Source organism: Dermochelys coriacea, chromosome 25, assembly GCF_009764565.3.
Source record: "Dermochelys coriacea isolate rDerCor1 chromosome 25, rDerCor1.pri.v4, whole genome shotgun sequence".
NCBI lineage: Eukaryota > Metazoa > Chordata > Testudines > Dermochelyidae > Dermochelys > Dermochelys coriacea.
In genome coordinates, this window is record NC_050092.1 from 572,232 (window position 1) to 589,151 (window position 16,920).

Below are 16,920 nucleotides of genomic sequence, written 5' to 3' on the forward strand. Positions count from 1 at the left end.
GGCTAAAAAGGATCTTAGGGATAATGGTAGCATGACAAATGGGAATGAGGATATGGAGGTAGATATTACCATATCTGAGGTAGAAGCGAAACTCAAAGAGCTTAATGGGACTAAATCGGGGGGGCCCAGATAATCTTCATCCAAGAATATGAAAAGAATTGGCACCTGAAATTGCAAGCCCATTAGCAAGAATTTTTAATGAATCTGTAAACTCAGGAGTAGTACCGAATGATTGGAGAATTGCTAATCTAGTTCCTATTTTTAAGAAAGGAAAAAAAAGTGATCCGGGTAACTACAGGCCAGTTAGTTTGAAATCTGTAGTATGCAAGGTCCTGGAAAAAATTTTGAAGGAGAAATTAGTTAAGGACATTGAAGTCAATGGTAAATGGGACAAAATACAACATGGTTTTACAAAAGGTAGATCGTGACAAACCAACCTAAACTCCTTTTTTGAAAAAGGAACAGATTTTTTAGATAAAGGAAATGCAGTGGATCTAATTTACCTAGATTTCAGTAAGGCATGTGATACCGTGCCACATGGAGAATTATTAGTTAAATTGGAGAAGATGGGGATCAATATGAACATCAAAAGGTGGATAAGCAATTGGTTAAAGGGGAGACTGCAATAGGTCCTACTGAAAGGAGAACTGTCAGGTTGGAGGGAGGTTACCAGTGGAATTCCTCAGGGATCGGTTTTGGGACCAATCTTTTTATTACTGACCTTGGTACAAAAAGTGGGTGTGCGCTAATAAAGTTTGCAGATGATACAAACCTGGGAGGTATTGCCAATTCAGAGAAGGATCGGGATATTATACAGGAGGATCTGGATGACCTTGTAAACTGGAGTAATAGTAATAGGATGAAATTTAATAGTGAGAAGTGTAAGGTTATGCATTTAGGGATTAACAACAAGAATTTTAGTTATAAATTGGGGACGCATCAATTAGAAGTAACGGAAGAGGAGAAGGACCTTGGAGTATTGGTTGATCATAGGATGAGTATGAGCTGCCAATGTGATATGCTTGTGAAAAAAGTGAATGCGGTTTTGGGATGCATCAGGAGAGGCATTTCCAGTAGGGATAAGGAGGTTTTAGTACCATTAGACAAGGCACTGGTGAGACCTCACCTAGAATACTGTGTGCAATTCTGGTCTCCCATGTTGAAAAAGGACGAATTCAAACTGGAGCAGGTACAGAGAAGGGCTACTAGGATGATCAGAGGAATGGAAAACTGGTCTTATGAAAGGAGACTTAAGGAGCTTGGCTTGTTTAGCCTAACTAAAAGAAGGTTAAGGGGAGATAGGATTGCTCTCTATAAATATATGAGAGGGATAAATACAGGAGAGGGAGAGGAATTATTTCAGCTCAGCACTAATGTGGACACAAGAACAAATGGGTATAAACTGGCCACCAGGAAGTTTAGACTTGAAATCAGACAAAGGTTTTTAACCATCAGAGGAGTGAAGTTTTGCAATAGCCTTCCAAGGGAAGCAGTGGGGGCAAAAGATCTATCTGGTTTTAAGATTCTACTTGATAAGTTTATGGAGGAGATGGTATGATGGGATTTTGGTAAGTAATTGATCTTTAAATATTCAGGGTAAAAAGGACTAATCCCCTGAGATGGGATATTAGATGGATGGGACCTGAGTTACCCAGGAAAGAATTTTCTGTGGTATCTGGCTGGTGAATCTTGCCCATATGCTCAGGGTTTAGCTGATTGCCATATTTGGGGTCAGGAAGGAATTTTCCTCCAGGGCAGATTGGAGAGGCCCTGGAGGTTTTTTGCCTTCCTCTGTAGCATGGGGCACGGTTGACTTGAGGGAGGCTTCTCTGCTCCTTGAAGTCTTTGAACCATGATTTAAGGACTTCAATAGCTCAGACATGGGTGAGGTTTTTCATAGGAGCGGGTGGGTGAGATTCTGTGGCCTGCGCTGTGCAGGAGGTCGGACTAGATGATCAGAATGGTCCCTTCTGACCTTAGTATCTATGAATCTATGAATAAAGGGAGCGATCACTTGATCATTTCCTGTTAGGTTCACTCCCTCTGGGGCATCTGGCATTGGCCACTGTCAGCAGACAGGATACTGGGCTGGATGGACCTTTGGTCTGACCCAGTATGGCCATTCTTATGTTCTTAAAGATTAGAAAACCACTAAGGGAGAAGATTTCCAGCAACCATCACAAGCAGTAAGAAGGAACTGAAGGAGAGTAGGATCCAGCATGGCCCTTTATACCAGTGCTATGAACATGCGACACCAGAACGCATTAAAGCTGATCCAACAGATTCCGCTGCTGGAAATTTTTGCCTCAACTGGGCTCGGGGTGCACACACTTACATTGAAATGGATATGTACAAGCACTCAAAGAAGGTGGTCAGATTTTAATGCCATGAGACACAATTATGGTCATCTGGTCAGAATACTGCACAAAGCAGGACAGAAAATTTCACCAAGCGATTCCTGCATCAAGCCCGTAACTTTTTTTTAGAGCTATAGCACACTTTAGAAGGACATCCATCAATCCCAATCTAAAATGTGCTAGTGTTACCCATTATTCTGAATGGGAGTAAAATCACACTGAAGTTCAGTTTCCTTACTTCTTATTGACCTCATCAAGTTCTGCTCTTAGCTTTCCTATTTCAATCTGTAGTTTGGCCCTCTCTCTTGCAGTCTCATCCAGAACTCTTCGGGCATCAGCCAGCTCAGATTCATAGAGGGTCTTGACTCCACTCACCTAAGATAATGAAAGAAATAGATACAGTGATTGTCCTGAAGACTGAATTTCAGAAAGAAAGTAAAAAATTTAAGTTTTATTTCAATGAAATCTCTATTTATGGAAGTGACCAATGGGTTTCTTGATTCTTGTTTTAAGACAAGAAAGATACACCATACTACACTGAACAGAAAGCATGGACCTACTGTTTAGAAGTGATCCATTCCTTTAATTAAGGATTTATTTAAAGAACCAAAATAGAGAAATGAACACTCAGGTTTACAACACCAAGTCTAAGAACCAAACTGAAGTGGATTAAGCCTTCGGATCAGATACTATCTATTCCCATTTACTTAGAATACTACCGCTTTATTAGGTTACTTGAGATAGTATCATCCCTAAGATATAAACCACAAGTGACTTTGGATTGAGGAAATTAAGATTTGATATCTTAACATAGTTTTACATCTTTAAATTTAGAATCCAACAGTTAGTCTGGCCAACAGTTTATTTTCAGTAATACCTACAAAGATGTGTGCTTCCTCTCCTGCTGTTCCTATTATGTAGTACGGGTTACCCCCTGAAATCCTAGAAAATGTAAGCCACCTCCACGCTGCCTCCAGCCACCCATTCATTCCCTTTCTCTACCCAACAGCCATCTCTCCTTATGCTTTTGTTTTTAAGTTGCCAAGCTTTTTCTGCTTTTAGGACACAATAAGACTACAAGCCAGGTATAGCAGATACAAGCATTTAGGTCCAACCAGGATCACTGCAGGTGATCTGTCAACGATTATAGGAAAAGCTAATAGCATCCAACTTCAGAAGTATGAAGGAGATTAACAATAGTGGAAAGATCCAGGGGCAGGAGAAATACCAAGAAGACAGTGGTGAAAAGGAAGAGAAACTTGATGGACAAAGCAGGAGAGATGGATAAGAAAAAATAAAGTGTGCTGCACTATCTCCAGAAAGGCCAATTTAGATCAGAAAGTGGCAGCAGCAGTAAGAATGAACTCAGATACAGTAACTCCTCGCTTAACATAGTTATGTTCCTGAAAAATGCGACTTTAGGCAAAACGATGTTAAGTGAATCCCATTTCCCCATAAGAATTAATGAAAATGGGGAGGCGGGTTAGGTTCCAGGGAAATTTTTTTCACCAAAGGACTATTTTTATATTTATTTTATATACAGGTGGTCAAGTCAGAGGGTGGAATATTTTCCAGGGAATACCTTACTGCTAAATGATGAACTAGCACTCGGCTGAGCCTTCAAGAGTTAACACAGTGTTGTTAATGTAGCCTCTCTCTACAAGGCAGCACAAATGGAGGGAAGGGGAGACAGCATGGGAGACAGACACACACTGTGTGTGTGTGTGTGTGTGTGTGTGTGTGTGTGTGTGTGTGTTACTTATTGCCCCTTTAAGTATGCTGACCCTACTCTAAGTATATTGCCTTTTTAAGTAGATCAGCAAATTGAGACAGCAGCTGCTGCCAGCAAGCTCCCTCCGTCCTGAGCCCTGTCGTCTCCATCCCCCCGTCAACTCTATGGAGATAGGGTAAGTGAGGGGGAGGCACGCAGGATCAGAGGGGAGAGGAACACCCTGACATTAGCACCCCTCTTCTTCTCTCCGCCCCCGCCCCCCCCGCACAGCAAGCAAGCGACTCCTGGGAGCAGCTCCAAGGCAGAGGGCAGGAGCAGCACGTGGCAGTGGAGGGGAGGGACAGCTGAACTACCAGCAACTGATAGCTTGCTGGGTGGCTGCCGCACAGGGAACTTAGAGGAGCGGGGAGCTGATGCGGGGGCTGCCGCTCCACCCTGGTTCCAAGTCCCCACCAGCTAGCTCCAATGGGCTGCTCTTTCTGCAAGCAGTAGACAAGGCAGGCGGCTGCCAAACAACATTATAAGGGACATTGCAAAAACTTTAAACAGCATGTTCTCCAATTGATAAGCAACGTAACAACATTAAACCGGGACAACTTTAAGTGAGGAGTTACACCTGATCTAAAGAAAAAATGGGGTACAACTACAATGCTCACCCTGTTAAACTTCTGAAGTAAACCTTGTTTCTGCCAAGCAAAACTTGAGAAATTACTTCACGCAAGAGTCATTTTTCAGCGACATAACCTTAGTTTACTTGCCGCATATGCATTCTTACTCATTTCCTTTAACTCACTGCCTAGTATTTGAAGGTCTAGTCACCAGAAGTTTAGTTTACACAGCTGATAACCATGGAGGTTGTATGTAGCACATAGGAGCTTAACTCAGTATGGAAACAGCAAAATTTAGGAAGTTCTCTTCAGAGATTCAGTATGGCTATACTATTGCTCCTGCACACAGCACTTGCCAGTGACACCAATAGAAATGTAACCCTAATCACAGCCCAATGCAGAGGAGAAGCGTAGCTAGAGAGCAAGCCTGTCCACATTCATGGGTGGCTCCTGTAAACCACAAGGCTGGACGCCAGGTTTGAAAAGGAGCCCATCTTTCACCGACCCCAGTCACGGGCAGCTGCAGCTCCCGTGTCCAACAAGGCCGACATGGCTCTTTATTTCCCCATCATGAGAAAGGGGCAGGAGTCTCAAACCTGAGCTGCAACATGCAGGCCCAACCCCATGGGACAGGAGCCACCATTACCGTTGAAAGAACGAGGAGTACTTGTAGCACTTTAGAGACTAAAATTTATTTGGTGTGACAGGGTTGGGCCAGATGGCTACAGGAGAGGCAGATATATTAGCCCCAGGCTAAGTAGGTCCCTTTTCCCTAGGTAAGGTAACAGGGAAGGTTCCGGAACAATCAGGAACCTTCTGGAGACAATTAAGACAGGTTGATTAGAACACCTGGAGCCAATCAAGAAGCTGCTAGAATCAATTAAGGCAGGCTAATCAGGGCACCTGGGTTTTAAAAAGGAGCTCACTTCAGTTTGTGGTGTGCATGTGAGGAGCTGGGAGCAAGAGGCACTAGGAGCTGAGAGTGAGAACCTGGACTGTTGGAGGACTGAGGTGTACAAGCATTATCAGACCCCAGGAGGAAGGTCCTGTGGTGAGAATAAAGAAGGTGTTGGGAGGAGACCATGGGGAAGTAGCTCAGGGAGTTGTAGCTGTCGCACAGCTGTTCCAGGAGGCACACTAGACAGCTGAATTCCACAGGGCCCTGGTCTGGAACCCGGAGTAGAGGGCGGGCCCGGGTTCCCCCCAAATCATCCCAACTCCTGGTCAGACAGGAGAAGAAGACCAGGACTGTGATTCAGAAAAACAGCCACATTATGCCCAATGTGACAAACTTATGCCCAAATAAATTTGTTAGTCTCTAAGGTGCTATAAGTACTCCTTGTTCTTTTTGCTGATACAGATTAACACAGCTACTACTCTGAAACCTGTCACCATTGCGGCTGAGTGACCGATACAAGAGTGTCACAGACAAAACAGGAAAATTATGCTTTGTTAGTTCTGCCCCCCTGCTATGACAAACTTGTAGCTGTATAAATAATTTTATTTCACATTCTCCTGAAGAGTCTTGTGCTTGGAGCTCATGGTAGCTACATTATTTTAGTTAAGACTTACTTCAACAAGACCTGTAGGCAGCATCAGCTTTAACAGTAGGTCTCATAACAAACAAATGCCTATTTAACCAGTTTCAGATTAGGTTAATTACCCGGTCTTCATATTCACTGACAGTTGAAAGGCCACAGAACAGCTGGAGAGATCCCGGTCAATGTCAAAGCATGCTTTAGGATCAAGATGTCATAGAAGAGGAACAAGAGGGAGGTAGACCAACTCAGGGACAAATCAAGCAGAATACTGATATTAAGGTGTTCAAGTTCATTTTCTAGACACCATACAAAGGAACGAACGAAGCACAGACATACTCCAAAATTCAAGTAAGGCCTTTATATAGTCTGTGCACAACCATGTATTACACCAGGAAGTTTTCACCAGGACTGTATACAGCGTAACTGTAGTTGTGTCAGTCCCAGGATATTAGAGCAGGGGTTCTCAAACCGGGGGTCATGACCCCTCAGTGGGTCGTGAGCTATCTGCCTCCACCTCCAAATCCCATTTAGCCTCCAGCATTTATAATAGCATTAAATATAAAAAAGGTTTTTAATTTATAAGGGGGGAGTGGGTCGCACTCAGGTTTGCTGTGTGAAAGGGGTCACCAATGCAAAAGTTTGACAACCACTGTGTTAAAGAGACATAGGGGGTGAGAAAATTATATATAATAAATAATTGTTCCATCTTGAATGGTCAATCACAATGTGCGCTAACTACTTACGCTAAACAATCCGTTCCACCTTGCATTTTGCTGTGAAGCTGGGAGTACCTTTCCCAGCCCTGAAGATGAGCTTGTGTGGCTTGAAAGCTTGTCCCATTCACCAGGATTGGTAATTTATAGCTTAAATTGTTATCATAAATCAGTTTTTATTAACTTTGAAGATCAAGTGAGGAGGAACTCATATTTTAGGTATAGGGAACAAGGACACTGTGCACTTCCAGTGACTGCACGGACACAAGTTAATGGCCCCTCTCTCTCACATATGGCATCTGCAGAGCAACATGTTATAGATGCAGTTGTAGGTCCATAAGCCATTTCAAGGCCTCCTCTATAACACAGTGGACATCATTCAGTTCATCTTTGAATCTGCATTATGATGTGTTCAATGGATTCGATGTTCTCACTACAGTTCCACGAAGAGGAGTCTGATTTTCCACTTGTGCATCAAGTAGCTGCATCTCCCATGGTTTGTTTGGATGTGGTTCAGCGTGGTTCAAAGTCTGCATGGCAAGTTGAAACTGGGAAGGCAGCTTGTCACACCAGTAAAAATGTACTTGTTAGGGACATAACAGCAATACTGGATCAGACCAATGGTCCATCTGGCCCAATAGCCTGTCTTCCGACAGTGGCCAATGCCAGGTGCTTCAGAGGGAATGAACAGAATAGGCAAATCATCAAGTGATCCATCCCCTGTTGTCCACTCCCAACTTCTGGGAGTCACAAACTAGGGACACCCGGAGTGTGGGACCCTAACCGTCTTGGCTAGTAGCCATTGATGGACCTATCCTCCACAAGCTTACCTAATTCTTTTTGAACCCCGTTATATAGTTGTGGACTTCAAAACATTCACTGACGAGTTCCAGGGGTTGACTGTATTGTGTGAAGTAGATCTTCCCTTTATTTTAAACTTACTCCACATTAATTTCATTGGCTGATTCCTAGTTCTTGTGTTATGGGAAGAAGTAAACAACACTTCCCTATTCATTTTCTCCACAACAGTCATGATTTTATAGACCTCTATTATATTCCCCCCTTAGTCATCTTTCCCAAGCTGACCAGCCCCAGTCTTTTTAATCTCTCTCATATGGAAACTGTTCTATTGCCTGAGTCATCTTTGTTGCCCTTCTTTGTACCTTTTCCAAATTCTAACAGAACCTCAAAAATACGAACATGAGTTAAGGACTGACTGGTCAACCGGACATCTGAAACCAGAAGTAACCAATCAGACAGGAGCGGAGACCAAAAAAAAAAAAAAAACACAGCAAATACTGTACTGTGCTTGTATTGCACCTTAAAGATAAGCACATCTGGGCTGCCTATCCCCACCTCCATGCACGGGGCACTCACAGCTAGGAGATTGCTGAGATTCGCAGACAAAGCTGTGAGCTCCCACTGCCAACCCAAGGCAACCAAAGCAAGAGCAGCACTGGGGTATGCACTACTTTCCTGTAAGCCATGGGTGCTGTTTTCACCCCCACACCACCGGGAGGGTGACCTGCTGTTTTCACCACCACCTCTCCCAGCCGGGAGGGAAACAAGCTTGCCCAGGCCAGAGAAAGAATCTGCTTGCAAGGAAGCTGCTTAGCTGCCTCTGAAACCTGGCCCAGAGTGTGAACTGCTGGAGTCAGAGCTGCGTTTTGTTCAGAGTTATGAACATTTCAGAGTTATGGACAACCTCCATTCCCGCTGTGTCCATAACTCTGAGGTTCTACTGTATATCTTGTTTGAAACTGGGTAACCAGAATCACATGCAGTATTCAAGGTGTGGGCATCCCATGGATTTATATAGCAGCATGATGATATTTTCTCTCTTATCTATTGCTTTCCTAATGGTTCCTAACATTCTTTAGCTTTCTTGACAACACAATGAGAGATGTTTTCAGAGAATTATCCACAAGAACTTCAAGATCTTGAGTAACAGCTAATATAGACCCCATCATTTTGAATGTATGCTTTTAAATGTGTATTACTTTGCATTTATCAACATTGAATTTTATCTGCCATTTTCTTGCCCACTCACCCAGTTTTGTGAGATCCCTTAGTAACTCTTCACAGTCTGCTTTGGATTTTACTATCTTGAGTAGTTTTGTATAGTCTGCAAATTTTGCCACTTCAGTTTACCCCCTTTTCCAGATCAATTATGTTTATATTAAACCTCTCTCCATTCTGAAAACTGACCATTTATTCCTCTCCTTTGTTTCCTGTCTTTTAACTCGTTTGCTGATCCATCAGAGGACCTTCCCCTCTTTTACCATGACTGCTTACTTTCCTTAAGAGCCTTTGGTGAGGGACCTTCTCAAAGGCTTTCTGCAAGTTCAAGTACACTGCATCTACTGGATCACCCTTGTCTACATGATTGTTGACCCCCTCAAAGAATTATCATAGACTGGAGAGGTATGATTTACCTTTACAAAAGTCATGTTGACATTTCTCCAATAAATTGTATTCATCTAGGTGTCTGATAATTCTGTTCTTTACCGAAGTTTCTACTAATTTTCCTGGTACTAAAGTTTGGCTTACCAGCCTGTAATTGCCAGGATCATCTCTGAAACCTTTTTAAAAAACTGGTGTCATATTAGCTATGCTCCAGTCTTCTGGTACAGAAGTTGATTTAAGTGATAGGTTATATACCACACTTAGTAGTTACCCAATTTCATATTTGAGTTCCTTCAGAACTCTTGGGTGAATACCATCTGGACCATATGATTTATTAGTTTATTTTATCAATTTGTTCCAAAAATCTCGTGTAGTGACACCTCAGTCTGGTCCAAAAGAGCCTACACCTAAAAAGAATGGTTCAGCTGTGAAACTCACATTCTCTACAGTCAAGACCAATGCAAAGAATTCTTTTAGAGTCTCCCCAACAGACTTGTCTTCCTTCATTGCTCCTTTAGCACCTTGAATGTCAAGTGGCCCCACTGATTGTTTGGTAGGCTTCCTGCTTCAAATGTACTCAATTTTTTTTGCTGTAGGTTTGAATCTTTTGCTAGCTACTCTACAAATTCTCTTTTGGCCTACCTAATTATACTTTTACACTTGACTTGCCAAAGTTTATGCTCCTTTCTATTTTCCTCACATGCTCGGGATCTAACTGATGGCCATATTTGGAGTTGGGAAAGAATTTTCCCCAGATCAGATAGGCAAAAAACCCCAGAGTCTCTGCCATCCCCTGCAGCATGGGACACAGGTCACTTGGCACGTTTAAACTAGGTTTCAGAGTAGCAGCCGTGTTAGTCTGTATTGGCAAAAAGAAAAGGAGTACTTGTAGCACCTTAGAGACTAAAATTTATTTGAGCATAAGCTTTCGTGAGCTACAGCCCACTTCATCGTCCGATGAAGTGAGCTGTAGCTCACGAAAGCTTATGCTCAAATAAATTTGTTAGTCTCTAAGGTGCCACAAGTACTCCCTTTCTTTTTACATTTAAACTAGTATAAGTAGTGGATTCACTGTAACCTGATGTCTTTAAACCATGATTTGAGAACTTCAGTAACTCAGCCAGAGGTTGGGGTCTATTACAGTAATGAGTGGGTGAGGTTCTGTGGCCTGTCATGTGCAGGAGGTCAGGTTCTCACAAAATTTTCGGTGACCTCAGAGTGCAGCCACCTATTTTTGCTGGTGGACACTGACATTTTCCTAATACACTTGATTAACTTTAGGAAAAACAAATTAAGATGCACATATACATGTCCAAATCATTGGATTTTTTGGTAGACTAAATAATAAAAATGTAAAGTTATATTTTGGTGCCCCTGGTCCCTGATACCTCCCCCAGGCTCCCCATTGCCCCAAGCTCCCTTCCGCAGCCTCACCTGCCAGGCTTACCCCGCTCCTTGTCTCTTGATGACAGCACCCAATAAGGCCAGCCCTCCTGAAGCCCAGAGCGGGAGCTCCACAGCTGGGGTGGGGAGGGGGAGGGAGTGCAGAGAGGGCTGAATCCTGGAGTTCTACCATTCCAGGGGGCTGGAGCTCAAAGCCCGAAGCTGCGGGGGGGGGGGGGGGAGGAGGGAATGAAGCCTCTGGTTGCTGCAGGGAGGGACGCTGCTTTGCCCCCCACCCCCATCTCTGCCCAAGAGGCTATCATGGTTGCAGGAAAAACCCCTGGTCACAGTACTGAAAGTCTTCTGACCTTACATTAAAAATAAAAAAAAATAAAAAATTTGAGTAAGATTTAACATCCAGGTTTTAAAAAAAAAAAAAATATATATACACATCTTTTTGCCTCTGCTTCTTTTACTTTGATTAGTCATGGTGGCACCTTTTGGGTCCTCTTGCTAGGTTTTTAAATTTGGGACACGTTTCATTTGAGCCTCTATTATGGTGTTAAGAAGTTTCCATGCAGCTTGCAGGCATTTTTATGATTGTTCCTTTTAACTAGCTTCCTCATTTTTGTGTAGTTGCTCTTTCTGAAGTTAAATGCTACTGTGGTAATTTCCCACACACACAGATTTTACATCTAATTCTATTATGGTCGCTATTACCAAGTGGTTCAGTTACATTCACCCACTGGATCAGGATTCTGTGCACCACTTAGGACTAAATAAAGAATTGCCTCTCCCCTTGTCGGTTCGGGGACTAGCTGTTGCAAGCAACAGTCATTTATGGTGCAGACACAAAATTTCTAGACATCGCATCCTGATGTGACATGTACTCAGTCAATATGGGGATAGTATTAATGGGGGACTTCAGTTGAGTTTTCTATTTTTATAGCCACTAATATCCTGGAGCATTTCACAATATGAGGATATGGAGGTAGATATTACCATATCTGAGGTAGAAGCAAAACTCAAAGAGCTTAATGGGACTAAATCGGGGGGCCCAGATAATCTTCATCCAAGAATATGAAAGGAATTGGCACCTGAAATTGCAAGCCCATTAGCAAGAATTTTTAATGAATCTGTAAACTCAGGAGTAGTACCGAATGATTGGAGAATTGCTAATCTAGTTCCTATTTTTAAGAAAGGGAAAAAAAGTGATCCGGGTAACTACAGGCCAGTTAGTTTGACATCTGTAGTATGCAAGGTCCCAGAAAAAATTTTGGAGAAATTAGTTAAGGACATTGAAGTCAATGGTAAATGGGACAAAATACAACATGGTTTTACAAAAGGTAGATCGTGCCAAACCAACCTGATCTCCTTTTTTGAAAAAAAGAAAAGGAGTACTTGTGGCACCTTAGAGACTAAAATTTATAGATTCATAGATACAAAGGTCAGAAGGGACCATTCTGATCATCCAGGCCGACCTCCTGCACAGCGCAGGCCACAGAATCTCACCCACCCACTCCTATGAAAAACCTCACCTATGTCTGAGCCATTGAAGTCCTTAAATCATGGTTTAAAGACTTCAAGGAGCAGAGAAGCCTCCCTCAAGTCAACCATGCCCCATGCTACAGAGGAAGGCGAAAAACCTCCAGGGCCTCTCCAATCTGTCCTGGAGGAAAATTCCTTCCCGACCCCAAATATGGCAATCAGCTAACCCTGAGCATATGGGCAAGATTCACCAGCCAGATACTACAGAAAATTCTTTCCTGGGTAACTCAGATCCCATCCATCTAATATCCCATTTCAGGGGATTTGGCCTATTTACCCTGAATATTTAAAGATCAATTACTTACCAAAATCCCATTATCCCATCAGACCATCTCCTCCATAAACTTATCAAGTAGAATCTTAAAACCAGATCTTTTGCCCCCACTGCTTCCCTTGGAAGGTTATTCCAAAACTTCACTCCTCTGATGGTTAAAAACCTTCGTCTGATTTCAAGTCTAAACTTCCTGGTGGCCAGTTTATACCTATTTGTTCTTGTGTCCACATTGGTGCTGAGCTGAAATAATTCCTCTCTCCTGTATTTGTCCCTCTCATATTTATAGAGAGCAATCATCTCTCCTCAACCTTCTTTTAGTTAGGTTAAACAAGCCAAGCTCCTTAAGTCTTTCATAAGACAAGTTTTCCATTCCTCGGATCATCCTAGTAGCCCTTCTCTGTACCTGCTCCAGTTTGAATTCATCCTTTTTTAACATGGGAAACCAGAACTGCACCCAGTATTCTAGGTGAGGTCTCACCAATGCCTTGTATAACGGTACTAAAACCTCCTTATCCCTACTGGAAATGCCTCTCCTGATGCATCCCAAAACCACATTAGCTTTTTTCACAGCCATAGCACATTGGCAGCTCAGTCATCCTATGATCAACCAATACTCCAAGGTCCTTCTCCTCTTCCGTTACTTCTAATTGATGCGTCCCCAACTTATAACTAAAATTCTTGTTATTAATCCCTAAATGCATAACCTTACACTTCTCACTATTAAATTTCATCCTATTACTATTACTCCAGTTTACAAGGTCATCCAGATCCTCCTGTATGATATCCCGATCCTTCTCTGAATTGGCAATACCTCCCAGCTTTCTAACACCTGCAAACTTTATTAGCACACTCCCACTTTTTGTGCCAAGGTCAGTAATAAAAAGATTAAATAAGATTGGTCCCAAAACCGATCCCTGAGGAACTCCACTGGTAACCTCCCTCCAACCTGACAGTTCTCCTTTCAGTAGGACCCGTTGCAGTCTCCCCTTTAACCAATTCCTTAGCCACCTTTTGATGTTCATATTGATCCCCATCTTCTCCAATTTAACTAATAATTCCCCATGTGGCACGGTATCACATGCCTTACTGAAATCTAGGTAAATTAGATCCACTGCATTTCCTTTATCTAAAAAATCTGTTCCTTTTTCAAAAAAGGAGATTAGGTTGGTTTGGCACGATCTACCCTTTGTAAAACCATCTTGTATTTTGTCCCATTTACCATTGACTTCAATGTCCTTAACTAATTTCTCCTTCAAAATTTTTTCTAGGACCTTGCATACTACAGATGTCAAACTAACTGGCCTGTAGTTACCCGGATCACTTTTTTTTCCTTTCTTAAAAATAGGAACTAGATTAGCAATTCTCCAATCATTCGGTACTACTCCTGAGTTTACAGATTCATTAAAAATTCTTGCTAATGGGCTTGCAATTTCAGGTGCCAATTCTTTTCATATTCTTGGATGAAGGTTATCTGGGCCCCCCTGATTTAGTCCCATTAAGCTGTTTGAGTTTTGCTTCTACCTCAGATATGGTAATATCTGCCTCCATATCCTCATTCCCATTTGTCATGCTACCATTATCCCTAAGATCCTTTTTAGCCTTATTGAAGACTGAGGCCAAGTATTTGTTTAGATATTGGGCCATGCCTAGATTATCTTTCACCTCCACTCCATCCTCAGTGTTTAGCGGCCCCACTTCTTCTTTCTTAGTTTTCTTCTTATTTATATGGCTATAGAACCTTTTACTATTGGTTTTAATTCCCTTTGCAAGTTCCAACTCTACTCGACTTTTAGCCCGTCTCACTTTATCCCTACATGTTCTGACCTCAATTAGGTAGCTTTTCTTGCTGATCCCTCCCATCTTCCACTCCCTGTATGCTTTCTGCTTCTTCTTAATCACCTCTCTAAGATGCTTGCTCATCCAGCTTGGTCTACAACTCCTTCCTATGAATTTTTTCCCCTTTCTTGGGATACAGGCTTCCGATAGCTTCTGCAGCTTTGATTTAAAGTAATCTCAGGCCTCCTCTACCTTTAGAGCCATAAATTCTTCAGTCCAATCCACTTCCCTAACTAATTGCCTTAATTTTTGAAAGTCAGCCCTTTTGAAATCAAAAACCTTAGTTGCAGATTTGTGTTAATTCTTCCATTTAGTTTGAACTGAATTAGCTCCTGATCACTTGAGCCAAGATTGTCCCCTACAACCATTTCTTCTATGAGGTCCTCGCTACTCACCAAAATTAAATCTAAAATGGCATCCCTTCTAGTCGGTTCAGCAACTACTTGATGAAGGAATCCATCAGCTATGGCATCTAGGAAAATCTGAGCCCTATTATTATTACTAGCACTGGTCCTCCAGTCTATATCTGGGTAGTTAAAGTCTCCCATGATCACTATATGATCATTATATGAGAGGGACAAATACAGGAGAGGGAGAGGAATTATTTCAGCTCAGCACCAATGTGGACACAAGAACAAATGGGTATAAACTGGCCACCAGGAAGTTTAGACTTGAAATCAGACGAAGGTTTTTAACCATCAGAGGAGTGAAGTTTTTGAATAACCTTCCAAGGGAAGCAGTGGGGGCAAAAGATCTATCTGGTTTGAAGATTCTACTCGATAAGTTTATGGAGGAGATGGTATGGTGGGATAATGGGATTTTGTTAAGTAATTGATCTTTAAATATTCAGGGTAAATAGGCCAAATCCCCTGAGATGGGATATTAGATGGATGGGATCTGAGTTACTATAGAAAATTCTTTCCTGGGTATCTGGCTGGTGAATCTTGCCCATATGCTCAGGTTTTAGCTGATCGCCATATTTGGGGTCGGGAAGGAATTTTCCTCCAGGGCAGATTGGAGAGGCCCTGGAGGTTTTTCCCCTTCCTCTGTAGCATGGGGCATGGTTGACTTGAGGGAGGCTTCTCTGCTCCTTGAAGTCTTTAAACCATGATTTAAGGACTTCAATAGCTCAGACATAGGTGAGGTTTTTCATAGGAGTGGGTGGGTGAGATTCTGTGGCCTGTGCTGTGCAGGTCGGACTAGATGATCAGAATGGTCCCTTCTGACGTTAGTATCTATGAATCTACAATCACCATCCTGGTCAGGTCCTCAGTAGTATATTCCTACTGTTATATTCTTATTCAAGCATGTATTTTGTATCCATATCTGGATTCTTTGGTAGTTTGATTTTCACTTTGACTCTATGCTTTCATGACCTACTCTGTCATTCCTATGTATTTTGTATCCTGGGATTACTGTGTCAGATGATGCCCACACACTTTCCCATTCCCTGGCTGGATCCAGAAACATATAGTCACATGTGGTCCATGTTTGTGTGATTTCAGGCATTGTTGGGGTATGTTATCCATAACCAGCCAGATAGAGAAGTCTAGGCAGTCTTCAGCACGTTTAAGTTCTCATGCTATGGCTATATCTTGACAGATAGCTGAAGGTTCAGTGTTTTGCTAATACAGAAAGCCATAATATAAGTGTTGATTTTAAAAGTTCCCATGATGATTCACATGTCCGATTCAGCTGTCTTTACACAAGTTTGGTATGGCGGCATCTTGTCCACACCAATGCACAGTACCCTGCAACTAATTACAACATGGCCAAGGCCAATGTTTGTAGCACCAGGCCTGTTGATTCCCAGCTGGTTCCAGTTAACTTTTGAATCATGTTGATGCAAGTCTTCACTTTAGAGGCTTCTTTCTTGAGGTGGCTGGCATCCACAGTGGGCCCCATTCAGTTCAGAATCATACACTCCGTCACTTTGTGCTCAAAAGTGAGATTAGCCTGTAACTAGAAGGGTGATCTGCAGGTTTTCCAGACTTTAGAAGTGCAATGACAGTGGCTTCTTGCCACACACCAGGGATTTCACCAGTCTGCAGGATGTTGGTGAAAATCTGCTTCATACATTTCCATACCAGCAGACCCAGATTATATAGGAACTCAGAACAGACATCTTTTCTTGCTGCTTTTCCCAATTTTGTGGCTACAATGGCTGCATCAATCTCCTCACCTGTGAATGGTTCTTTGGGACACTGGAATACATATGGACATCACCTGCCCAAGTTGATGCTGGACTTGTCTGCGATACTGTTTGTCCACTAGCTGTTTTGACAGCCACAAGAGTTTAGCAGCGATGGCGTTGATTTTCACCTGCAGCATGGTGGCATGTGTGGTATTTGCAAGCCGCAGCTGTCTCAGCAGGTTACAAGCGTGTCTGCTCCAGTGTGTGAAGTTTAGACCTTCTACACGTTCAAGCCACCATTTCTGCCTTGTTGCATACAGCAACACCAGGAGGGCTTTGCCAATTTCTGGGTCTCTACACATATTTGTGTAGGAGCTCTTGGCTCTCT

The 16,920-nt window shown here is 42.5% G+C and overlaps 1 protein-coding gene across 3 annotated transcripts in view; it reads right to left on the reverse strand.

Moving 5' to 3' along the window:
* Positions 1 to 16,920, reverse strand: part of LMNB2 (lamin B2) — a 100,814-nt gene that overhangs the window by 68,719 nt on the left and 15,175 nt on the right. For all 3 annotated transcript variants that reach the window (XM_043502851.1, XM_038383865.2, XM_043502853.1), the window contains exon 2: positions 2,596 to 2,732. In XM_043502851.1, coding sequence (XP_043358786.1) covers positions 2,596 to 2,732 — 137 coding nt within the window. The remainder of the gene's footprint in view (positions 1 to 2,595; positions 2,733 to 16,920) is intronic.